The sequence below is a fragment of the Emys orbicularis genome, chromosome 6 (assembly GCF_028017835.1).
Source record: "Emys orbicularis isolate rEmyOrb1 chromosome 6, rEmyOrb1.hap1, whole genome shotgun sequence".
Classification (NCBI taxonomy): domain Eukaryota; kingdom Metazoa; phylum Chordata; order Testudines; family Emydidae; genus Emys; species Emys orbicularis.
Window position 1 is genome coordinate 47,867,307 of NC_088688.1, and position 26,164 is coordinate 47,893,470.

The window sequence follows — 26,164 nt, forward strand, 5'->3', positions numbered from 1 at the left end:
ACTCTAAGTTATATTGGTGCAATCCCATTGACTTTTGAGTTTTATCAGTGTTACTGAGATGGAAACGACAAAGGAGGAGAAAGACCTGGGGACATTGGTTGATCACAGGATGACTATGGGCCGCTGATGTGATGATGTGGCTGTGAAAAAGGCTAATGCAATCCTAGGATGCATCAGGAAAGATATTTTCAGTAGAGATAGGGAAGTGCCACTATACAAGGCACTGGTGAGACCTTGTCTGGAGTACTGTGTGCAATTCTAGTCTCCCATGCTTAAGAAACATGAATTCGAACGGGAACATGTGCAGAGAAGTGCTACTAGGATGATCAGAGGAAGGAAAATCTACCTTACAAGAGGATACTCAAGGAGCTTGGCTTGTTTAGCCTAACCAAATGAAGGCTGAGGGGACATATGATTGTGCCGTATAAATACATCAGAGGATAAATACTAGGGAGCATAGGTCTAGAGTGACCAGATAGCAAGTGTGAAAAATCGGGATGGGGGGGGAGGAATAGGTGCCTTTATAAGAAAAAAACCCCAAATCGGGACATCTATCTGGTCACCCTAGAGGGGTCACGTCTGCCAGGGTGGGAGTCGGTAGCCGCAGCTGCACTGCAGAGACGTGCCTGGGAAAGGCACCAGCAGCTAGCAATCCCACTGATCCCCACTAGGTGGCGCCTAGAGCAGGTAAGCGAGACTGGGCTGGCAGCCCAGCTTTCTGCCAGAGAGGGTGCGGGGAAGCAGTTCTGTCCCTTCCTGGCTGGCAGCCGCAGTTACCTGCTCAGGTACATGTCTGAGCTAGCCTGCCTGAGTGCCACTGACTGGGGTGAGCAAAGGGAGCGAGGGGAGGGAGGGGGGCCTGGGGATGGGGTGTGGGGCCGTTGGAGGCAGCAGGGGCTGGGGCAATGGGGAGGCAATGAGGTCAGGGGCCATGGGGTGGATAGGTGGGTGTCTGGGGGAGGCAGCAGGAGCTGGGGGGAAAGGGGGTGTCTGGGGGAGGCAGCAGGAGCCATGGGATGGATGAGTGGGGGGCTGGGGGAGGCAGTGGGGGGCCACAAGGGCAGTGGGGGTGAGGGGAGGCAGCAGGGTCCAGCAGGGATGGGGGATATGTGGAGGGCCAGGGAAGGCAGTGGGGTCAGGGGCAATGGGTGGGCGTCTGGGGGGAGAAAGCGGGACCAGGGGCCATTGGGTGGAGGGGTGGGGTGCTGGGGGAGGCAGTGGGAGCCAGGGGGGAAAGGTGGGCAGCTGAGGGAGGCAGCGAAGCTAGGGGCAATTGGGGGGCTGTCTGGGGGAGGCAGCAGGAGCCATGTGGTGGATGAGTGGGGGGCTGGGGGAGACAGCAGAGCCAGGGGAAATGGGGGGTGGGCAGGCCTGGGGAGGCAGTGGGGAGCCACAGGGGCAATGGAGGGTGGGGGAGGCAGCAGGGGCCATGGGTGGGGTTCTGGGGAGGCAGTGGGAGTCAGGGGAGATAGGGGGTGGGTGGGGAGTCTGTGGGGGGGAGCAGAGGGGCAATAAGGAGGTGAGGGAGGCAGGGTGGGCCAGAGGGATGGGGAGGGCTGGAGGATCCGGGGGAGGTATCGGGGTTGGGGCAATGAGTGGGGGGCTGGAGGAGGCAGTGCGGGTGCCAAAATACAAATTTGCCCCAGGTGCCATTTTCCCTAAGGCCAACCCTGGCAGGGCTGACCTTAAGGGTGGGCGGTCTTGTATTTTGGTGCCCTGGCCCCCACTGCCTTCCCCACCCATTGTCCCTGTATGCCGTGATCAAGGGGGCACCATGGTCAAGAGGCTGTTGCTGGCAGCTGCCTTGGCAGTCACCAGGAAGTTGACCCCTGGCTGTAATGGCGGGGGGGGGAGGGGGGAGGAGAAAAGAGCTGCCATTGTGCCCCCCACTATCAGCAGTTACCAGTCGCCTAAGTTAAGTGTCAATGTTGACACAAGAAACAATGGATATAAACTGGCCATCAACAAGTTTAAGTTTGAAATTAGACAAAGGTTTCTAACCATCAGAGGAGTGAAGTTCTGGAACAGCCTTCCAAGGGGAACAGTGGCCTTGGCTACACTTAAGAATTGCCGCAGCAGCGCTGTGAAGCGCAAGTGTAGTCGCACCGCCAGCGCTGAGAGAGCTCTCTCGCAGCGCTGCAAGTACTCCACCTCTCCGAGGGGAATAGCTTGCAGCGCTGCGAGCGAGCGTGCAGCGCTGCAGGCACTGATTACACTAGCGCTTTACAGCGCTGCACTCGCTGCGCTTCGGGGGGGGGGGCGTTTTCACACCCCTGAGCGCAGCAAGTTGCAGCGCTGTACAGCGCCAGTGTAGCCAAGGCCAGTGTGTGTGTGTGTGTGTGCGGGGGTGGGGGGGACACAAACTGGCACAAAATAAACACAAACTGGCTTCAAGACTCAGCTTGGTCAGTTTATGGAGGGGATGATATGATGAGATTGCCTACAATGGCATGTGGCCCATCTGCTATTGCTAGTAGCAAAAATCCCAATGGCTGGAGATGGGGCACTAGATGGGGAAGGCTTGGAGTTACTACAAAGAATTCTTTCCCAGGTGTCTGGTGGGTCTTGTCAACATGCTCAGGGTCTAACTGATCGCCATATTTGGGGTCGGGAAGGAATTTTCCTCCAGGTCAGAATGGCCAAGACTGGGAGTTTTTCACCTTCCTCTGCAACATGGGACATGAGTCACTTGCTGGTTTAAACTAATGTAAATGTCGGATTCTCTGTAACTTGAAATCTTTAAATCATGATTTGAGGATTTCAGTAACTCAGCCAGAGGTTAGGTGTCTATGACAGGCATGAGTGGGTGAGGTTCTGTAGCCTGCAACATGCAGGTCAGACTAGATGATCATGATGGTCCCTTCTGGCCTTAAAGTCTATGTGCAGAATTTGGCCCACAGGGGCTACCAAATTTCAGCCTGAAACAGGCTTTATTTTGCTTTGCATTTCAAAGCCATGCAGTGAGGACATCTAAGGGCGATGGCCAGATTACAATCCCTGGAAGGAAATCTAAAATAGTTTTTCCCCTTCCTCTCAAAAGTTGAGTTTTTTTCCTTTTGTCTTTTCCCATAAAATGGGCAACGGGTAACAGTTTTCATCGAGAATCACTATATTTTAACCTTCTTTCCAAACGCTTACAAATATCTTTGGCATTCAACAAGAAAATATTGTGCTACATCAAATGGGAACTATATTTTAGAGGCAGATTGGAGAAACCCATACAAGTAAATTGATAAGAAAAACAGGTGTGGGCCATTGAGAGGTGTGCGTGGCTGTATCCTCCTGAGATGTGTCTGACACTGGTATGGCTGTTGTACAGTGTTAATTAGATCATTCTAATTAATTCAGTTAAAGTGTAAATTAGGAAGGAATGAAGAAAAATTACCTTTGAAGGCTGCTAATACATTTAACCCCATGCTGTTTATTTAGCAGTCTAACAAAATAATGATGTTAAGAGTCTAACAAGGCACCAGACCAGGACACAGCTGTTAATAGCATTAACTATGAGATTGTAGTCTGTGCTGCAGGCATGTAAGCCTGGTCTGTGTTTTCAAAGGTTTGCCAGTACAGCTATATCAGCAGACCCTGCTAGTGTAGATGTGGTTCACATTGGCAAAAAAAGTCCTGTTTCTGGTGTAGTTCATACCATTGTTCTGGGTGAAATAAGCTAGCAAAAGGACTTTTTTTGCGAGTATGACTGTGTCTGCACTAGAAGTGTATTGCTAAACCAATTTAGTTAAAATGGTGCAACTTCTGTGAGTGGATGAGGCCTGAGTTGAGGATGGACTAAGACAGTATGGCCAACCCCAAATGTTCAAAAATCCAAGCCCCTTAAAGTCAATGGGAGACTTTCCAATGACTTCAGTGGGCACTGGATCAGGCCCTTGGTTTCAGCTACAGCATCTTTTACAAGACGCTGCTTACTCTGCATGAGTTCTGAGAAATTCACATACCCAAACAGGCTTTAAATGTATTTTGTTACATACAGATGTGCAATATCTTAATATCTCTATCTCTTGTGCCTAATTTCATAATGCAATTTTGTATTTAAAAAAAAAAACAGAACAAAACTGTGTAACAAATTACCCTTTCATTTGCTCAACACACCACTGCACCATTTTCTATTTCCTTATGCATGCCCCTAGGCTTCCTAGAATTCCTCATGATGTGCTCCTGCTGTGAATTGATTGTGTGCATATCTGTATTCTATGGAGTATTTTGAATCCAGACATGTACATGAAAAAGGAAACGGGTATTATGAATTGGCCTCTGGCCTGTTTATATCATAACTTCAGATGACATTTCTTTCATTGTGAAGAAAGAATGAACTTCCCAAACTGACCTATTCAGAGAGCTTAAAGTCATTTCCATTTTCTTCCTGTAGCTATTAGAGACCATTAAATAAAAACAAACAACAAAAAACCGCCCCCCCCCCAATCTCCTTACATATTTTGGTAGCAAGTTTGAAGAACTTTATGACAGTATCAGATTTCTTATCTACTAAAATGTAGTGAGCTGCTCAGTGTCTTTATATAATATTATTGTATGCTTAGATGTTTATTTTTAAAATCAGCCTTCTTGCCAATTAGTTTTTTCCGCTTTGCTAATTAGCAAATAATTAAAGTCAGGCCGAAGTTTGCGCTGCTGAATTACTTTATTGTATAAGCTTTAAGCGATAAAATTAAAAAGGCTTAATGAAAAGGCAATCACAACCGAGTGTGTTATCTCAGCAGATAGAAGGAACCCCAGCACTGTAGTTTGTTTTGAATCATGCGCTGCTGGCTATTGGCTGGGAAACACGTGGAGGGGGGTGGAGGGAGACGCAGTAGAAACTGGCCGCTCCCGCTCGCATATATCTCAGACCGAGATCGTGCCGTAGTGTTCTCAGGTTAGCAGCAGATGCTTCAAGCACAGAGCCTGCTTTTCTTCCAGGGAGGAGGATCCTAGCGGGCTGCAGATGGAGTTGCCCACGGCTGCTTTGTTCTGCTCCCAGCTCACTGAACTAGCTTTATCATCGCACAGAGAGGCGTTTAAAGACAAACAGTCCTACCCTCGCTTTCCGCTTCCTAAGGCTTCCCACGTGTGATTGATTCACCCTGTTCCCTTGCATTGCATTAGGCTGGGGAATTTCTGCACAAAGTTAAAAAGCTCTATGACATGCCTTATTATTTCTGCAAACATAGGTTAAGCCTTTTTCTATGCAGTCAGGTCTATGATGGGTTTTTCTCAGCGTGGTCTCCCCGTGCACCCTGTAACATATATCCGAGTCCATCCCATGTAGCTCATCTCTTAAAATACACCTCATAGCACATCTCCTCTGTTACCGTCTGCAGCATTTTGCAGATCGACGCTGTCTCATTCCTTTGGTGCGGAGCCCCGAGCTCTCCGGTGGGCGGGCGTGTCCCTGCGGTGTGCCGGGCAATGGAGACTGCCTGCACCGATGCCAGGGCAGAGCTCGGTCCCAGACGCTGGAGGAGCCACCTTTGGCTCCTCCTTGTCTGAGGAGGCTGGAGAGGAGCCTGTGTCTAGCAGACCTGTCCAAGGGAGATTGGGGGGGGGGGGGGTGGCCCTTACTAAGTGCACTGGGATCCACCGGGCTGCAGAGGATGTGGGGAGGAAGACGGTGGGCTCGGCTCTGCGCTGGGGACATTGGGCGCACATGTCCTGCGGCTCCTCCTGTGGCCCGGGCTGGGCGAGGTGCCTCATCCATGCCGCGGAGCCTCTTCCCTTTGTGTCCCTCCCCCCCGCTGGCCCATGTGACAGCATTGCTTGCAGCCTCCCCGCGGCTCCGTTAACTCGCGTCCTCCCCCGGCCCTCCCCCCGTGTGTCACTCAGCCTCTTTGCATATGTGCCCCCCACCCTCCCGGCCGCAGCCCATATACCCGCTTCCCCGCGCCGCAAATCGCAGCAGCCGGCGAGCGGCCGCCTCCTGCAGCAGCAGCGCCTCCGCCTCCACTCCGCGCAAGCGCTCGCCCGGCCCGAGTGCGGCTGCCCGCGGGTCTCCAGTCCCCAGCCTGGGCCTAGAGTAGGGAGGCACCGCAGCCCCCGGCGCGGCCCGGCAGGAGAAGGGAGGAAGAGCGAGCTGGAGGCTGCTGGCCGCCGGGGAAGGGGCGGGACAGGTTCCCGCAGCCTCTCGCCTGTCGTGAGCCGCGGCCGTGAGGCAGGAGGGAGCCCGGCGCCGCGGCTGTAAGTTCCTGCGCGCGGACCTGTTGCGGGGGGCTGCTGTCCGCAGGCGGGAGGACCGACGGGCGGGTGTTCGGGCAGCACTCGGGGAAGGAAGCAGCAGCTCTTCCCTCCCTGCTGGCGGTGCGCTCATGGCAGGACGCGTTTCTGCGTCCCCAGCCCCGGGAAGAGGGAGGCTGTGGGAGGAGAGGGCTGCCTCTCTCCCTTCGCAGGGATCGCTCTGACTCTCACCCCAAAGCGAAGCGAGCAGGGCGAGGGACCCGTTGCCACAGACAGCCTTGCGGGTGGCTGAAAAGGTGCCTTGGCAGGGAGCGAACCCTCCGAGCTTAGCAGACTTGGTGCAACTTGTTCCATGCATAGATCAGCTGGCGCTTTGATTGCTTGTATTGCAAAATGAAGCAGTCCTGCACTGAGGCTGTTAAGTTGGGAGGTATTTTCATCTCACTGCCAGGGCGCATTTTCAGCTGCCTCATAGCTTTTTTACTATACATATGAACTGAGTCTGTCTATTGATCTCTAATTGAATATTGAACGACTGTGTGGGCTTGATGGTCACATCAGACCACCCAAATGGTAGATTCTCTGCATTAGTAAGCATCCTGTGTTCACTCCTGAAAGCAGGTCCCGCTGTTTGTGCACCATGTGCCCATTGCAACCTTTTGAAGGAAAATGCAACACTGGTGGATAGATATTTGCACTAACCGTTAGACATTTCTGGTATGTGTCTGTCTTTGGCAAATAGAAACACTTGCTTCCCGTAATGCTAGATACTAACCTTAAATATTGACTTCTTGTAGTTTCCTTTTCAAATTTTTCAAATGACTATTTTGGAAAATACACATAAGAAATGTCAGTTGACTTTTTAATAAGTCTGAGTAACCAGAATTAGAATGACCATGGACTTTTACCACTTTCAGAATCAAAGGCAAAACCCATTTCTTCTATTCTTTCTTTTAGGAAGTTTTTCATACACAACCAATACAATGCTCATTTACACAGATAAAACAGAAATGTGTCTAAACTAATTAAGTTATTTCTTCTGCAGGTTGGGAAGAAACAGATACTATTTCTGATTTGAAATACTGGGGAGGTGTTCAGATACTACATTGAAGGGGAGCATATAGGCACGTGGGTACATAGGTATGTACTATCACACAGTCATTTTGAAATGGTCTGCATTTGGCAAAATAAAACAACAACAAAAACCAGGAACTGTACAAAAAATTAATGCATAATAAGTGATGTCCTGTTTTACACTTCATGTAACTTCTGTGCAATGGGTTATATTGAGGAATGTTAGAAAGGGGTTGGGCATCACTGCAGACTTAGCAACTGAAAAAAGGATCAATTAATGCAATGGGTAGTTGAGCAAGAGTGATTCCCCCCCCCCCCCCCCAAGTATCTCACTGGAGAAACGATGAGATTATAGTGGTCTAATAGGAAGTTGTATCTTGTACATAATAAATGTGCAAATAACTGAAAACACTTAATTTTTTATTTGACTGAGCTGAGACCTTCAGAATCTAAAGCTGTTAAGAAGTAGGGCAAAAGGTTGTTGAACATTGTGTACTACCAGATTTGAGGTTGCTGTGACAAGTAGCTTGTTGAAGTACATCATAAATCAATCCCTTGCTTCAATGTCTATTTCATTAGTGATTCATGATAAATATATATTTGTATTTTACTGACCATTTGTCCTTTACATTCAAATGTTATTGTTTCTAAGGAAAAATTCCCTGAAGGGAGTTGACTCATTTTATTCAAGATGAACACGTGCTCAGTGACTCTGTGAATTACCTCTGCTGAAATGTTTGAGGCTTGCATAATTTGAAGCAACAACTAGAGAAATCAAAGATGTCTGTTTGAATAGTTTTATAGCTTTAAATATACTTATTAACATTTTGGCCCAAATTGCATTCTCAACAATCGCAAACCAGACTTATTCACAAAAACACTATTTTGCTAGTAAATTATAAGAAATCTTTTTTTAATGGTACTTTGCCTGTACATATTGACTGTAGAACAACTCAGAAACTGGTGTGGGACTTGAGGGGGAAGATGTACAAATATGTATCTTTGTTCTTTTTGAGGAAATATGTTTAGCTTACTAAAATGTGACTTGCCACACCTTGAATTCTTCTAAATAGAGAGGCAACTTTAGAATGATACAGGTAATGCTTTTGTTACAATTTGCTAAAGAGGAACATTATGAATACTGCAAGTAATTAATAAAAATAGCTTTGGTCACTGAAAGACCAGATCTTGTCTTTTAGGATATTGCTGTGTGCAAAACAGAAATGAGGTGAAACCCTAAACTCCCTATCCCAACAAAGTCTCACAGTGGCTTTTATCATTTTTTTGCAGCTGAGATCAGTATTTCTTTCTAGGGCTGTGGGTGGGCTTGGGCAACATGCAGTGATTTGCACTTTCCTACTTCTGTTCCACCTCTCTGCATATGGTCTGTAGTTCACCATTCTCAAACATGGGGATAACTCTAGTTCCTTAGCTCTTTTATTTTGTGTTCAGGACTTGATCCTGCATGGTTCTGTGCAGCCACAGCACCACTCTTGATCAGAACACACCTGTATTTGCAGTGTTTGAACTTTTTTTTTTTTTTTAATTATTATTTAGTGCTGAGTGCTGTTGGCATGCTTAGTATTGCAGCAGTACACAGCGGGATACATAGTCCCAGATGCAAATAACTCCATCCTGCAGTGAATACCACCAGGAGGGGCGGGGGATCCCTGTGTCTGTTTGGTCCTCCATTGACTTAACTGGGGATGCCCAAGAGTGCCGGGATCTGTCCATGTGTAGCTTGTGTTAGGATGGGCACCTAAGGACCTAATCCTATAAAATGCTAAATGCTGCCTGGGGATGTTGAGTGCCTGCATCTCCCACTGACTTCAGAGACTGGAAGCTGAGGTTGCGCCACACCCCACAGGAGGCACTCAGCCTCTTGCAGGATTGGGCCCTAAATGTGAGACAGACCAATACAGAAAAACATACAGAATGTTGTGTATTGAATCATAACCAGGGCCGGCTCCAGGGTTTTGGCCGCCCCAAGCAGCCAAAAAAAAAAAAAAAAAGTCGCGATTTGCGGCGGCAATTCGGCGGGAGGTCCTTCGCTCCGAGCGGGAGTGAGGGACCGTCCGCCGAATTGCCGCTGAATACCTGGACGTGCCGCCCCTCTCCGGAGCGGCCGCCCCAAGCACCTGCTTGCCAGGCTGGTGCCTGGAGCCAGCCCTGATCAGAACAACTTATGAAATTACAAAATCCCTGTAAAGGTTTTGAAATCTGGCTCCACAATGTTTGCCAAATGAGGGTTGATCTTCCCACTTTTGCATCTAAACTGTTGATGAACTAATACCCAGAGCCATGATCCTATGTGTAATTCTGTAGCCACAACAAAGCTGAAATTGAGGCACATGTTCAGTTTAACCTTTTGGCAATAGGGTAAATGGGTAAATTTAGTCCTGGATTAGTGTATGTGACCCTTGAATGTCCTCTGAATGATGATTATTTGTCAGGTAATGCAATTATATTTTATGGGTAATGCAATTATACTTACCACGTAAAAGTAGTTGCATGTATTTTAATAGCATACTTGGCTATAGTTACTGCAGTTAACCTAAAACATTGGTCCAAAGTGCTTTGCACAGCTCATGTTTTCAGTCACAATGAAAAGGGCTTGATCTAAACCTTACTGAAGTAACTGAAAAGATTCCTATAGATTTTAGTTGGCTTTGGATCAGGCCTGATAAAGACAAACACTGTGTATTTCCCATGTTGTTCCTTCTTTAAAATCCTGATGATAATCATTAGGAAATTAAGTTCCAACTTAAAAGAAAAAGAGGTGCAGCGTTTTGGTGCATATTTGAGCATGACCATGAAGTGAAAGGCAAATCACAAACTTCCTATTGTCTGTGATATGCCATTTGTGCAGAGCGATGCAATACTGCTGCTTGCTTGGAGCAGAGCACCGGTTATTTGGTATGCAGCAATCCCTGAGCAGGTGTATGAGAAGTCTATAATTTCGCAGACATAAATGTAACATTATTAAATGCTGGAAAAATCAGGTTTTTATTCTGTTGTGTGTTTTAGCCTATGATTTCCAAAAGTGTGAAAGGAATATTGTATATTCCAGAAAATTGATTGCTTGATTTTTAGTGTGACATACTGACTTCTGAGGCTATTCAAATTCTTATGCAGTCTCTTTATCAGAGTGCTGGTCTGAGGGCAATGGGCAAAGTTTTCTTCTTAAAAAACATTAACCACGTGGAAATGGAATGATCTATTAATTAGCAGCATAGAAATACATGTTCAGGAATATAAATGGGGAGGGGAATTTCATGGCAATCAGAGAAGCTGAACTCCTTCACCAAACTCCTTCCCCACCACCCTCTACCCAGGCTGTAGAGCACCAGTGAAGCTGTTCCATGATGGCTGCTACTGCAGCCCCTGGTCTGCAGTAACCTCTGTGGATGCTGTGTAGTCTGTCCCATCCCCCCACTGCCCACCTGTTTAGGAGTGTTTTGGTCAATGGATCTATGTAGATGCAAATCCAGAGCCCATGTCCCTGACATGTCCCCATATCATACATCAGATCAGCTTAATTCAGGGCCAACCACTTGCCTTACTTAACCCAGAAGATTGGCCCATACGAAATACATAAACTTGCAAATGGTTGGAAGAGACCATGGAGGGCAGCTGAATCCTTCCAAGGTCACTTATAACTTGTTTCCCTTAAAATGGGAGCAAAACAGCGCTGGTTTTGAAAGGACAGGGGTAGCAATGTAGAATATTCTTTCCTCCCACCCCCAAACCAACAACTGCAGACTCTTGTTCTCTGAGAGCCTAACTCAGGGGGACTGCAGAATAGCAGTCCTGCATTGATTTCAGCAGATAGTACAATTTACCCTGCCAAGACTTTAAGCACATACCATCACCCAGTAGCAGGCGACCACTGGAGATAAACAAGATGTAGATCTCTATAATATTTAGCCATGATATTGTAATAAAGCTTTGGTCATGTAACAATATCCTTGCAATGTTATCTGTCTCTGTCTTATCTTTCCCACTTCCTGCTGTTAGATATGGAACCATTATATCAAAAGAAATCATCAAAATGGAATGAGTACATTCTGGTTCTCCCATGCAGTTTTTTTACATTCCATAAGGTATTCTGTCTGGTAGCTCTTCCTACTATGATTCAAAGCAGGAGAATGTTTCAAGTGTGTTTGAGTGTGGGTATGTGATGAATCAGCTGTGCTATACTGGGGAGGAGTGAGAAAATCAGCTCTAGGTCTTTATTTTTCCTCTGTCTTCCTTGCCTACTATTGTCATGAAAGTTGGAGATCAGGTTTCCCAAGAGAAACCTGCTCTTGGGCAATAATAGTGGGGCATGTCATTTAAGAAACTCATCAGGGGAAAAAAATAAACATATACTGAAGTAGATATAATTCTTTGTCCTCTCATGTCTATAATAGGCTCAGAACAGGCTTCCTGCTTCCAATGATTATCAGGGATGCATATAATTTTTTTTTAATTAAAAGAAGTATGTCATAAACATTTGTCATGAGAACCCTTAATCTTATTTAATTTTTGTTTATTTTTAGGTGTGGCAGAAAATGTCAGTCAGCATGCATGAGAATCGCAAGTCTAGAGCCAGCACTGGCTCTATAAATATATACTTATTCCACAAATCATCATATGCTGATAGCGTCCTTACTCACCTGAATCTTCTACGCCAACAACGGCTTTTTACAGATGTACTTCTCCATGCTGGGAACAGGTCATTCCCTTGCCATAGAGCTGTCCTAGCTGCATGTAGTCGCTACTTTGAAGCAATGTTCAGTGGTGGACTTAAAGAGAGCCAGGCTAGTGAAGTCAATTTTCATAATTCTATTCATCCAGAAGTCTTAGAACTTCTGCTGGACTATGCGTACTCCTCCAGGGTTATCATCAATGAAGAGAATGCAGAGTCCCTGCTAGAGGCTGGAGACATGTTAGAATTCCAGGATATCAGAGATGCTTGCGCAGAGTTTCTGGAGAAGAACCTTCATCCCACCAACTGCCTTGGTATGCTGCTGCTGTCAGATGCTCACCAGTGCACCAAGCTTTATGAACTCTCTTGGACGATGTGTCTTAGCAACTTCCAAACTATCAGTAAAAGTGAAGATTTTCTCCAGCTGCCAAAAGACATGGTTTTGCAGCTCCTTTCCAGTGAAGAATTAGAAACTGAAGATGAAAGATTAGTATATGAGTCAGCTATTAACTGGGTTAACTATGATCTGAATAAGCGCCACTGTTATCTCCCTGAACTATTGCAAACTGTGAGACTGGCTCTCTTGCCAGCCATCTACCTTATGGAGAATGTAGCCATGGAAGAACTTATCACTAAGCAAAGGAAAAGCAAAGATATAGTAGAAGAAGCAATAAGATGCAAGCTAAAGATCTTACAGAATGATGGTGTGGTCACCAGTTTGTGTGCCAGACCTCGTAAAACTGGCCATGCACTGTTTCTTCTGGGGGGCCAAACCTTTATGTGTGACAAGCTGTATCTGGTGGACCAAAAGGCAAAAGAGATCATTCCAAAGGCTGACATCCCAAGTCCACGGAAAGAGTTCAGTGCTTGTGCTATTGGCTGCAAAGTGTATATCACTGGAGGCCGGGGATCAGAAAACGGAGTCTCCAAAGATGTTTGGGTGTATGACACTCTTCATGAGGAGTGGTCAAAGGCTGCCCCCATGCTGGTAGCTAGGTTTGGGCATGGTTCTGCTGAACTCAAACACTGTTTGTATGTAGTAGGAGGACACACTGCAGCAACTGGTTGCCTTCCAGCTTCTCCTTCAGTATCCTTAAAGCAAGTAGAACAGTATGACCCTGTGACCAACAAATGGACAATGGTTGCACCACTTCGAGAAGGAGTAAGCAATGCAGCTGTAGTTAGTGCAAAGCTTAAGCTATTTGCTTTTGGTGGCACCAGTGTTAGCCATGACAAGCTGCCCAAAGTTCAATGTTATGATCAATGTGAAAACAGATGGACAGTACCAGCCACCTGCCCCCAGCCCTGGCGCTACACAGCTGCAGCTGTTTTGGGTAACCAGATTTTTATTATGGGTGGAGATACTGAATTCTCAGCATGCTCAGCTTATAAATTCAACAGTGAAACATACCAGTGGACTAAGGTGGGAGATGTGACAGCTAAGCGAATGAGCTGCCATGCAGTAGCATCTGGAAACAAACTGTATGTAGTCGGAGGCTATTTTGGGATTCAAAGATGCAAAACATTGGACTGCTATGATCCCACATTAGATGTATGGAACAGCATAACCACAGTGCCCTATTCACTAATTCCCACAGCATTTGTCAGCACATGGAAACACCTCCCCTCGTAACTGTGTGTATGTTGTGATTGCAACTTGTCAGGTAAGAAGTTATACCTATGAATACAAATATAATAGTACTTAGCACTCACCGTTCTTTACATCCGTAGATCTCAAAGGAGGGTAAGTACATTATTTGTATTTTACAGTAAGGAAAACTGAGGCACACAGCTGTGAAGTGGCTTGTCCAAGGTCATGCATCATATTAGTGACCGAGCCAGGAATGGAACCCAGATTGCTTGGCTCCCAGTACCATGCTCTCTTCACCGGATTGATCACTTTGCCTCACAGTTTAGATGTTGAATATGTAATTTCCACTAGGTGTGATGCTGATGGGAAAATATGGTTTAATTATTACAAATTCAGTTATAAATCATTAACCTGCTAGGGATAGGTGATGTTTCCTTAACTACACAGAACTGGTCAATCAACATGAGGACCTAAAAAGACTTCTGTTAACCCTCTAATCATGAGCTGCGGCAGGGTGGTGACTAGTCCAACTGGACAGCGCTCTGTGTGAACAATCTTGCTGCAGCTGCATTGTTACCAGTGGCTATATAAGGTATTGCACAAACAACTGGGCCAAGTCCACCCTCCTGCAACAGCTGAAGTCAATGGAATTGCACCTGCTTATGCCAAGGTTGAATTTGGCCCATTAAATATACTTTTAAAATGCTTGTTTTTCAAAGGAAAGTTGTGTTTATGTTTCTGACTGTATATCATGTCACTCAGATATACCAGTAATACTGTGGTTCAAATAATTACTTGGCAGTGTTCCAAAGCAAATGCAACCTCATTTATAGTTAGGCATAATGGGCCAAATTCACACCACATGCAACTTCTTACAGGCAAGTCTAAATTTGGCTTTGCTTGTTTTTCTGGTTATGTGGCTCTGCTAAAGAAGGATTTTCTACTTTTTGTTTCTTCTTCATTTGGAAAACCACTAAAATATCTGAGCAGCCCAAAATATGAATGTCAGTTTATATCAGCACCACAAAACAGAGTTAACTTGCTAAGCATTGTCTCAAACTAAATCTGATTTTTCATTATTTCCCCCCATCTTTTCCTGAATGGCATCACTTAAGCTAAGCCTCGGATATTTTCTAGAGTTCTTACCTGAGTTATTTTGCATTAAAACTTACGAATACTGTGCTTCAGTGTGTGTTGCTCAGTTTTTTCTGAGAGACTGCAATGCAGCAGCATGGCTACAAACACATTCCGATGGCATGTTTAACCCTCAGAAGCACCCTATGTTACCTAAATGAGCCATGCCCTGCGAGTAGTAATTTCTTAAGGGATTTGAATACTGCATAATGCAACCATAAAACCAGCCAGGTTGCGAAAAACTATTGAAGGAAAAACAGTTTAAAATAATTAAATCAGCTCTGCAGTAACTTTTGCAGTAACCTAGAACCTCCAGATCAAAGTAGATACCTCAGAAAGATAATGATACCAGTCTGCTTTTATAGACTTCATAGCATCTTGCTCTTCAGACGGTCACGTTGACAGGATTTTATTGGCAACTGGACTACAAGGAGATGGCTGGCTGGCTCCTGCAATAAATAGCAGGACACCTGATTGTCCTTGTAACAGGATAAATCTGATAATCTGGGGATCATTGGGGAATTTTTTCACCCAATGGTGTGCTGAGGCCTCATCTTGCCATTTCCCCTTGAGCTGAATTGGAATTTTGACTAAGTAAGGAGTGCATTTTTGGGCCACTGCAGAATAGCAACTCCGAGCTGAAATCTAGTAGGAAATGTAGTGAGGTCATGTTTCCAATGACACTTTGGTCTTTAAGTTGAATAACCACCTGTAACTTTTCCGTCTCCCCCCACAACTTAGTCTTAGAAAAACAGAGTCTTGGATTCCATCCAACATTTGCAAACATTGGAGGCTGATTATATCCTGGGTGTCTGAGATTAGTCGCACACTTCCGATAACTCAAACTGAGCAAATAGGCTTCTTTGAGACTACTTCCTTGCTAGCCAGAAAGCTGGGAACACATCTTTAAATCCATACCATTCAGCCAGTTTCTATTACTCATTTCAGCAGGGCTCAGTGTTATCAGAACAGTAGTAAAGAATGCCCAAACTCAGGATCTGTGCCAAGAAAAATATTGACTTTTATTCTCCTAAGATTGACTTCATTGTTCTAAAATTTACAGCACATAAAACAGAGTTTTTGTTCCCCCCCCCCCCTGAAAAATAGTAGTCCGAATATAATGGCACTTAAGGCTTTCGTTTGCTTTGCAATATCCTGTTAAAGGCCATTACTTTAGCCTCACTAGCCTGTAAGATAACTGGATGAATGCAACCGTAAACTGAAACCTCTCTAGTGTGGCATGCTCATCCAGCCAGTAGATTTTTACTGACTCCCACTGTTCTGTCAGTGGGTGGGAGGGACAAAAAGGAAATTACTTCTGATTACCCTCTGTTTTCATGGTGTTGTGTGGCCCCAGCCTGCCACAGCTTAGGAAGATTTTAGTCTGCTTTGTTTCTTCCTTCAAACTTTGCTCTTTTGAGTAGCTTTGTTTTATTTTCCCCTTGCAAGATTCAATTTTGTTGGTTTTTTTGGTTAATCATCCCATGACAGGAAACATTATTTTGGCTTCAGTGTTGAGATATACCTTTCAAGAAGGGAAAAGATGACACATTAGTCTGAAGAATGTCTAGGCGACACTAATCAGCAATAAAAAATTACATTGAAAATAATGAAAAGGGTCTGTCTTAAACCCTCAAAGGCAAAGAGATTTCAGGCTAAGGCTGTGAGTATACCCTGCTGTTCTTAGGCATTGCGGCACTGACAATATAGGGCTACATTCTGCTCTCCTGCACATGTGTGTGTTCATTCAGATTAACTGCATTGACTTCAGTAGAGTTACTCTGCATGTGCACCCTAAATTCTAGCTGTGCTGTCTAAAGCTACTGTAAATATGAGGCTGGTGTCTGGTTTGGAAACTTGCACTTAACATAGGCTTCATAATTAAATATGGTAGCCAAATCTCAGCATCCAAAGGCTGTATTTTTCACTGAATAATCAACTCCTGGAAAAGACTCCAGTGTGGAGTTGTTGAGGCATGGTGCATTGTCATGTGAAAGAAGCGAGACAGATTTCTGCCATAATGAATAGCAGAGAAGTTTTAAATAAGGGGATTAATATGTCCACTTTCTCTATGGTGAATAAATTCAATTTAGAGTTCTCCATGGTGAACAGAGGAGAACCCGCACCCTCCGGCTCCCTCCCAGCTCTTTCTTCAACATCACTCTGATCTAGTTTGACATGGCCCATGAGTAGAATAAACTGGTTGCCCTAATAATTTGTGAGGCTTTTCTGGAAGAGAGAAGTTGCATGAGGTTGTTGTTTTCATTTTTTTTTAAGCATATCCCCATCCCATTTGTTGAGAACAGGAAAAGCCGTGTGTTGTAAAATCCAGCAAAAATAGCACTATCGACCACATGCTATTTAACCTTTTATTTTATAAGGGTCAGATTCACACGGAAGTACAACTCTACTCCGTGGCTAGTCCCTATTGGAGTCTCTGGGGCTGCTTGCAGTGTAAGGCCAGGCAAGTGAAGGAGGCAGAATCTGACCTAAGTGTTGTGGTTGGTTTATTTACTATCAGTGATTAGTTATTACACAGAGACATGTAAAAGGCTTTTAGTTTTTCTTTGACATCTAATGAAAACCTTATTGTATATTGTCTCACGAGAATCCTCTAAATCTTTTCTTCTCCCCCTCCTTTTTTATTTAGTTTGCTCTTTTATTTGGAGAAGAGACTTGGAATCTCAGCTATGGAGAAATGGTTTTAATGAAGAAAAATCGTTCAGAGTCTTTGAGTTTGAAGAAAAATATCTGCACCTTGTAAATTATCTAACCTGGACATGAAGGAATGGGAGGAAAAAACTGTCTTTGGTGCATCAGCACATGGTTTAAATATGAAAGAATGAACCTATGGTCTGATTCCTTGTACTAGTAATTGTGGATTAATGTCAGCATTAATCAGACCTTCAAAGGGAGGGGATGGGGGAAAAGGAAAAACAAAAGAAGTACAGAACTTTCCATAGTTGTGCAACCTACAACTCTTGATTTTCATGGACTCCATTGTGTGTGCGTGAAATTTGAAATGGTTGTCACCTCTCACTGTGACAGTTTGAAGCATCAGCACCAGCTGCCGGGGAAGCAGGCCAGGTCTGAAACAGTGAGATGTCGCTGTGAATGAAGATACAGCTGTGTCACTGCAGACTACTGCTACAGGAATTAACTTGTTTATAGGCAGTGTCTGAAGCATCCATTAGATTACCACGTTGTGGTGTCCTATCTGCAGTGAGTGACCTTTCATTGGATAAGGAACAGCACAATTAAAAAAATAAATAAAAGGTTTTTGCAATAGTGGGGAACTAAAAAGAAATAATTTCCCCCAAATGTTTGATTTCCCTTCCTCCCTGTATTTATAGGTGACTTAAACTGTCCCATTCCTGTTATGTTACTTGTAGATGTAGCTATTTATTGTTCAGTGCTTGCATGCTGAAACAATGCCTGCAGTTGTCTTCATGTTGTAAGGATTTGTGTGATTTGTTATTTGTTTTGCACATTTTGTGGTCTCTGACTTGCTCTGCTGCACACAAAAAAGAAAACTGTTGAGTAATAGTTGGAGGTGGGAGGGAGTGAGGGGATGGCTTCCTCAGTCGGAAATGGAAGGATTACAAGGCAGGATCTTAAATTACACACATACTAAAGGAAGAAGCCATGGAGGTCACTTTCTCAGGCCACCAACTCCCCAGGTTAGATGTGGTGTATCCTGTAGATAGTGTCCCTGCTCCATTTCATTGGCCTGCTCATGCCTTTGAATTTCGAATCTGGAACTAGCCAAAACCATTTACAGCTTTCTCTTTGTGCAGCCTCTCAGTTACCTAGAAGATGCTGTGGGATGGTTTCTGTGCACAGAGCCCCGAGAAAGGCATTGGCCAAAAAATTATTTATTTATTTATTTATGAGTTTAGACTATGGGACATTTACCATAACCACATTTACCTGACTGAATGGAGTCTGGCTGACTCACAAAAACAAAATAGATTAGTAGTGAACTAGTTAAAAAACAAAACAAAAAACCAACAACTTGCACTGACAGGATTGGCTCCTCTGTCTGCATAGAAGTGGGATGAATGAGTGCCATGGTGTCAAAGACCCAAAAGGCATGGTACAATTGTTACAACGAAGCATGAAAAATTGCAGAACTAGAACTTAAAAATAATCCTCAAGCTCTGCTGCATCTTTTATCTTCACACAGCCAGATGAGTCTTCAGACATTTTGGTATTGAGAAATGTCAGATATGATCATGATAAACCAAAGGATTAAAAAAAAAAGCCCATTTTATTTGCTCAGTCTAGTCTTGAGTCGGGTATGAACCCAATCTTAACTTCATTTCTTTACTTCTGTTTCACAGGTGCTTACCTTGCCAGATTTCATTGTGAAGCACGTGTTATGTTTTTCATAAGTCTGTTGAGCCCAACTTAATAACGATGTGGTCAACTAAGAACATGGTTGTAGTATTCTGCTGTGGTATAAGTAAAGGATTTTTAGTTGCATGCATGCATGCAAAAAAAAAAAGTAATTCTGTTGATGTTTGCATTTCTCTCGATGATGGTGAAGTCACTGTGCTCTTTAAGCTTACCATCTGAAAACGTTCACAGTGATCACCCTTACATTTTTCTCACAAGGGAAGAATTTTTAAAGGGTGACCCCTGGTTTGACATGAACAGGACTCCACAACTATATCGTAAACGAGTTACAGTTCTAGTTCCACTAGGTTAGGTTGAACTGTTGAAATAATAACAAAGAAATTTAAAAATCAATCCCCTTCTTCTACATGGCTTTAAACAATAGACATGCTTCTTAGGTAGAGCACCTTTCTATAAGCCCAAGTTGCCCCAATAAAGTAAATGGGCTGGATTCTCCACTGCCTTGTATGTGGGGTAGTCATTCACACCTGTGCAATGTGGGTGTAAAATGTTCCCAAATCCAAATAGTCACGTTTTACATCCTCTTCGCACAGGTGTATGTGGTTACACAAGTAACAAGGAAGTGAAGTGTTGTGTCCAATGGGACTACTCATTTGACTAAAGGTATATCTGATCAAGCCCTCTGTTTTCTTCATTGAACGAAGGGATATAGTTCTGTCTTGAAGCTGCACTATACATTGCTATTTAGCCTCTGACAAAAATCTGTTTTATAATACCATGTAACTTCCGAAAGTGGGATGAATTTTCTGCAGCTGTTTTCAAAGTTGTGGTGTGCTTTCAACTGCTTGATTAATTCCTATGTGTAGGCTGAAGGAAACTGAAGTCAGGGTGGGCCTCAGGCCCTGCAGGGAATATTCTGGGCTTCTGCTCTTTGAATTGATATGGGAATTCTGGCTTACTACTTGACCATTCCAGTCGTGCAAAACATCCCACACTTTGAAGCAAATGCAATTCACAGCAGAGTGCACACAAAAACCTTGGCATAGGACGGGAAGGTTCTTCTTATTTTGTGGGCTGGTTGCTGTAGAAACTTATAACAAAGGACAGCCTTCCACTTCTGGTATAATTGTGTAGACCCTTTTCTCTAGGCCTGACACCTGTCTAATAAGAGTGATTAGAGCTGAATAATGCCCCTTCCCTGAGTGTAGAAGATGTGGTTCACATACTAAAAGAAAACTGTACAAGTGAAGAAGGAAAATGTCTATGTTCTGTCTCTGTTTGCTACTATATTTTAAGGTTTTGTAAAACTGCATTTTTTTTTTCACAATGTGAAACTGAAGGTCAATAAATTATTAGAGATTTTCTCTTCAATGAGTAGTTCCTTTGAGGGTTGGGTGGGTTGGTTTGTTTGCAATTTTTTTTTATCCTTGTAACACGCATCTTTTTCATAAAAAGACATCCTTGATATGTAGTTTACTGGTTTGTTTTAAACTTCTGCTTCAGTTGCACTTGGACTGTTCCCTTTGTTCTATTAGGCCACTTTATTATGATCTAGATCAGAGTTCAATAGATAAAACTACAAGAGCTTTAAATCAATAACAGGAAATGCAAGCCTTCGTGATTTCTTTTGGCCTTTGAAGTACAGTTTAGGGTCTAATATGAATCTAGAACAAAATTAGACAAGTCAGATCTTCCAGAATAGCTCCTGAAGAAAAAAGGTTGCTGGCTCTGTATAAAGCATTTTAATACGTATATATTTATATGCGTATATACACAGACACACACACTGAGCCAAAGTCTCCTCTTATTTAACTATCACAGCCTATGAATTTCTAAGCTTACTTTTTATGGTATAAAAGATTTTTAATGCTATTGGTTTTATGCTTGTATAACACCAAGGATCCCCAAACTCTTTTACAAACTGAGGCCCCTATCTTGCAATGAGACCCATGCATGCGTACCCCAGGGTACTGCCAAGGTTTGTGGCCAATGGCCCCATTCTTCTGCCTAGGGGAGGGATAATTCTACACTTGTCAACCCATTGTGATTCCAAGGAATTCTTGCTTGGGGGTCGGGGAGGAGGGGAACGCTCCCCAGTGAGAGAGACTGGGTGTTCCACTTCTTAACCTGCAGATCACTTGAGAGCTGCACAGCATTGAAGGATGCAAGGTGTAGCCTTGGACTGCTGCCTGGCTTCACTGGCTCCCACTAGTCTCTAGATACTATAGTTGTGCTTTCCCTACCACGGTTGTCCCCAGAAATCCCCTCTAGTCTGCAGGATAAGCATGAAAAGCAGTGATTTGGTGGATAGAGCACTGGGGTGGGAGTCAGGAGACCTGGGTTCTGTCACTGGTCTGCTGTGTGACCCAGGGCAAGTCATGTCACCTCTCAGAAATAGAGAGGAACCATATTCAAAAAAACTTGGTCCATCATGAGTTAAAGGACTGATTCAAAGCCCACTGAAGTTAATGGACTCCATTGACTTCAAGGGCCTTTGGATCAGGCACTATGTGGGTATATGGCTTCATCTTTGGTAGTGTGGGCTGTCTATGTACAATCACTTGTGTGAATATGAGACAATTACATTTAAAATCAGCCCCCAACTAATACTGCAACCTACAGTAAGCTATTGTGCTTAACAGTGCAGTGCTTTGGGCAAGACCAGAAAGAAAAAGATGTAGTTTTCCCAAATCCCCTAATCTTGCTACTAGGGTCTCACTAAATTCTGCTGCTACTCCCTAAGAGATTCAATAGCCCAGTTCTTTTCAAGCCCTCTTTCTGCTTAGAGGCTTCTGCTGATCTACTCAGGGACACAATACCTTGTGACTTATAGGACTAGGCAGAGCTAACCAACATAGCTTGAGTATCCAATGCTCAGCTGTTTGCAATCCATAGAGTGATGAAAACAAATTAGTTGGTGGAATAATTTAGAATGAAAAAATTGGAGGAAATCGCAATCTTCTGAGATAAAAAAGGATAAATTAATGGAGTAAATTGTTCCCTGCACACTATTGCCTCAACACTGCTCTGGGTCCTGGATTTACATCTAATCTGGTAATATGGCACTATGTGCAGCACTAGGCATGGCCATGATGACTCAGAGTTGAATGCCACCCGCATTGTTTCTTGCAGCATCTAGTTGTTCTTGGGAGGACTTCCATCCAAACACTGGCTCGGCCTGTCCCACTTAGCCTGTGAAAGGTGAAGGGATTGCAGGGCAGGGTGATTGAAATGGATGGTATGAATTACCAAATGTAAATGCCAAGAATCAAGATGGTAGGCACAGTAAGAGTGAATAGTAAACACTCTTTAATAATTGCAGGGGGTCTCTATTTATTAGCATTGTGGTAGGGCTCCTTGCACTGAAATGAAGCATACCTAGATGCTCAGTCCTCAGCAAAGAAGGGCTTGAAATGCTCCCTTGGCAACATGATCAGTCCCTAGCTGGCTGGGGAGATGAATTGTACCTACCTCTGGTAGAGACCTCAGATAACATGCATAGCATTTCATGTCAATGTAGTATCGCAGGATTGATGGGGGGGAAGGAATGCCTTGTATCATCCTACGGGGACTCCAGGAGTAGAACGGATGGGTTCCAAAAGGAGGGTTGATACCTACTGCTTGTCCAGGATAGATGCTGCAACTTGGGACCTTGACAGTGATAAGGGGAGAGAGCTAAAGCAGAGAGAAGCATGTGCATGTGAGTGTATGAAATGGCAGGATCGTCAGAGCTTTGTCAAAGCAGGTACAGCATTTTCTGCTATTGTTTTTAAAAATAAGGTATAATGAAGCTTTTTAATCTGTTGTGTATAGATCGTATGAATGTGTATGCAAGTACTTATAGAGAGAGACACTGGAGCAGCTTGGTGTAGGAAAGCAGAGTAGGCATCTGGGAGCCAGTTAGGCTCTTTGGCCCAGATCCTCAAAGTTATTCAGGCTCCTAACTTTCATTGAAATGAATGGAAGTTAGGAGCCTAAATACATTTGAGGATATGGACCTTTGATTCTCTTGGTTGATCCTGCCTCCAACATGAGTTAGCACAGTTTACTCTGATTTAGATTACTGGCATAGGCTTCCTGTTAGCTCTTACACCAGTGGAAGAGTGATATGATGTAGCCTGGTGTCACCATACGCTCTTTTCATCCCTATCATGTCACCTTACTCACGCTTCCTCCTTGCCCAAATGGTGCAAAGGAGCTGGAGCAGAAATGAGAATCTGGCCCATTATATGTGTCAGTGTGTATGTATACGACATACACAAACATGCATATGTATCTTATAGGTAAAGATGAGGTTTACACCCAGATTTACATTGCATTTTTAGGCTTGTAAATGTATAAGGTATGAGTTCCCTCAGTGTCTAAGACATGCAGGTAGATGAGACCATCTGTCTGGAATGTGACTTTAATGGTGATCTATGAATTTTAAAGCATCATTATTTGTCAGAGACGGTACAGCTAGGAGTAAGAGTCAGCCTCAATATGTAAGGCATGACTATGAATTAAAATGAGTTTAGTTAAGTAAATTACAAATCTCTCGCAATCATGTTTAGGCTGTGCTTCTGGCCCAGCAGTGGCTTTGAGAGTCTCAGGAAACCAAATTAGACAGTTTCCCTCTTTTTCTTTTTTTGGTCCAGTTGCCCTAGTAACCATACTCTTTATCTCTGAAGAGATGGGGAGCTGCGGAGGAGGGAGAGCAGTAGGAATTTCAGCTAAAAACCTTGCTAATCCTTTTCTTATGTTATCAGATTTTCACTGTTCGGTTATTTCACACTTGCATACTAGATGATGCTGGGGTGTGTGTTTGCTATTTTATAAATTCTAAGGCACTTTTTATTGATTATATGCGGATCCCTTGATTCAAAGATAAAATCTATGTCTGACTGCATTTAATTTTCACAAAACTAGAGAGACAAGGTGGGTGAGGTAATATCTTCTATTGGTCCAACTTCTGTTGGTGAGAGAAACAAGCTTTCAGGCTTACATAGAACTCTTCTTCAGGTCTGGGAGACAAAGTGTCACAGCTAAATACAAGGTAGAACTGATTGTTTAACATCAATAGTTTAACACATATTTCAAGGGACCATTCAAGGTGAAGTGGCCTGTTAATACCCCTCCAATCATAGGGAGGAAAGGGGGGAGAAGCAGTGGGGGGCGGGGGGAGGTTGTTAGTGGGCTATAGATTGTTTTAATAAACCATAAATCCAATGTCTTTATTCAATCCATGATTTTTGGTGTCTGGCAAAGTTATGAATTTAAGCTTCCAAGCATGTCTTTTGAAAGTGTGCAGGTTTCCTTTGAGGATGAGGACTGATAGGTCAAATATAGAGTGATCGCTTTGTGAAAAGTGCTCACCCACAGATGACATGGTGTTTTTGTTTTTTATCGTTTTTCCTGTGTGAGTTCATTTGAAAGCATAGTGATTGTCTGGTTTCACCCACATGGTCGCTATTGGGGTGTGTAGAGCACTGGATCACATGTTGTGATAGGCATGTGTAGGACTCATGGACTTGAAAAGTTTGTTGTGATGGGTGTTGATCATTGTAGTAACAACCCCCCAGCTGCTTCTCCCCCCCCCCCTTCCTTTCCTCACTGTGACTGGAGGATGTTAACTGGCCACTTCACCTTGTTGTTGTTGTTGTTCATCCTTCATGTTCGAAGATGACCATGACATCACTGATTGGTTTGGTTGATCAGGCCAATTTGAGCTGTAAACTGTCTGTGGCACACTGAACAAGAGATGCTGCTATGAGTTACTTGATTAACAGTGGACATGCTGCTGTTGCGGGATTTATGGTACTGGAGCTTCTGCTCTGCCTCAGCAGTTCTCCTCTGCTCATAGACTGTAGCTCCAGTATGGATGAGATTTCGCCAGATAGAAAGATGATGAGCGAGATCTTCCCAAATGTCTGGGTCAATGTTGAAACGCCTCAAGAATAACTTGAGGGAGTCCTTGAAACATTTATTCTGGCCTCCCTGAGAGCGCTTTCCGCTCCTTTAGCTCACCATAAAAGATCTTCTTTGGCAGCCGCTCATTTGACATTCTGGTGACATGGCCTGCCCATCTCATCTGTGATTTCATCCAAAGAGTATGGATGTTTGGAATGCCCGTATGAGATGCCCGTATGAGAACCTCATCTGGAACCTTGTCTTGCCATCTTATCCTCATCAGTTTCCTCAGACAGCCCAGGTGAAATTTATTCAGCTTCACAGCATGGCATTTTTACACCGTCAAGGTTTTGTATGTATACGTCAGAGTTGGCAACATGATGGCTTTTCAGTTTTGTTTGTTGACTAATGCCTCTATGCTCCCACACATGTGCACGTAGTCTGCCAAGGGCCACACTTGCTTTGGCAATTCTGGCATTGGTTTAATCGTCAATGTGAACTGCACATGATAGTGTACTGCCGAGGTAGGTGAACTTGTCCACTGCCTGGAGGGTTTGGCCATTCACTGTGATAGTAGCTCTACTTAAAGCTTTCCTGGTGCAGGTTGGTACATCACTTCTGTCAGCTTGATGTTGATTGTGAGACCAAAAGTGTCACAAGCTGAAGAGAAATAGTCCATCCTCTGCTGCATGTCAGACTCAGATTTGACATTCAGGGAACAGTCATCAGCAAACAGAAGATCACGAACAGTCACTTCCTGTACCTTCATCTTTGCCGGTAGTCTCCTCAGATTGAAAAGCTTGCCATCAGTCTGGTTTCTGATGCCAATCCTGGTGTCACAGTCACGAACAGCATCTGTAAACATGGCAGGAAACATCATACTGAAGAACTGCGCTTCTAATAGTTGATGCAAACTCTAATAACATTGAGGAAAATTGGGCATCCTTTAGAGACTCTGTATATTCAGCTGCATCCAATACCCTCAGTTCCATCACATGTAAACATCAAGATTGGTTTGATGAAAATGATACTGACATAGGGAGACTATTGAACAGGAAACATTGGCACCATAAGGCCTGTTTAGGAGACAGCACTTCAATGTCTAAGAAGGCAGCATCAAGAGGACTGTCCAACGCAAACTTAGAGAGATGCAAAACTCATGGCTGAGCAACAAGGCAGATGAGATTCAGTCCTATGCAGACAGGAATGTTATGCAAAAAGACAAGGAGGAATGTTGTGAAGAA

The 26,164-nt window shown here is 44.0% G+C and overlaps 1 protein-coding gene across 2 annotated transcripts; it reads left to right on the forward strand.

Annotated features, from left to right (window-relative positions):
* Positions 1 to 11,276: 11,276 nt before the first annotated feature.
* Positions 11,277 to 13,580, forward strand: ENC1 (ectodermal-neural cortex 1). 2 transcript variants are annotated; one of them, XM_065406738.1, is made up of 2 exons: positions 11,277 to 11,360; positions 11,799 to 13,580. In XM_065406738.1, exons 1-2 carry the CDS (start codon positions 11,277 to 11,279, stop codon positions 13,578 to 13,580), a joined length of 1,866 nt encoding a protein of 621 aa, XP_065262810.1. The 2 variants fall into 2 exon arrangements, with proteins under 2 accessions (XP_065262810.1, XP_065262811.1); XM_065406739.1 differs by lacking the exon at positions 11,277 to 11,360 and having other exon boundaries at positions 11,811 to 11,901; positions 11,995 to 13,580.
* Positions 13,581 to 26,164: the final 12,584 nt, after the last annotated feature.

Excerpts from the sequence above, each read along its gene's own strand:
- ENC1 (XM_065406738.1), top strand. The coding sequence starts at position 11,277 with ATGGAACCATTATATCAAAAGAAATCATCAAAATGGAATGAGTACATT. Across the intron at positions 11,361-11,798 it reads GTTTTTTTACATTCCATAAG|GTGTGGCAGAAAATGTCAGT; the intron begins GTATTCTGTCTG and ends GTTTATTTTTAG.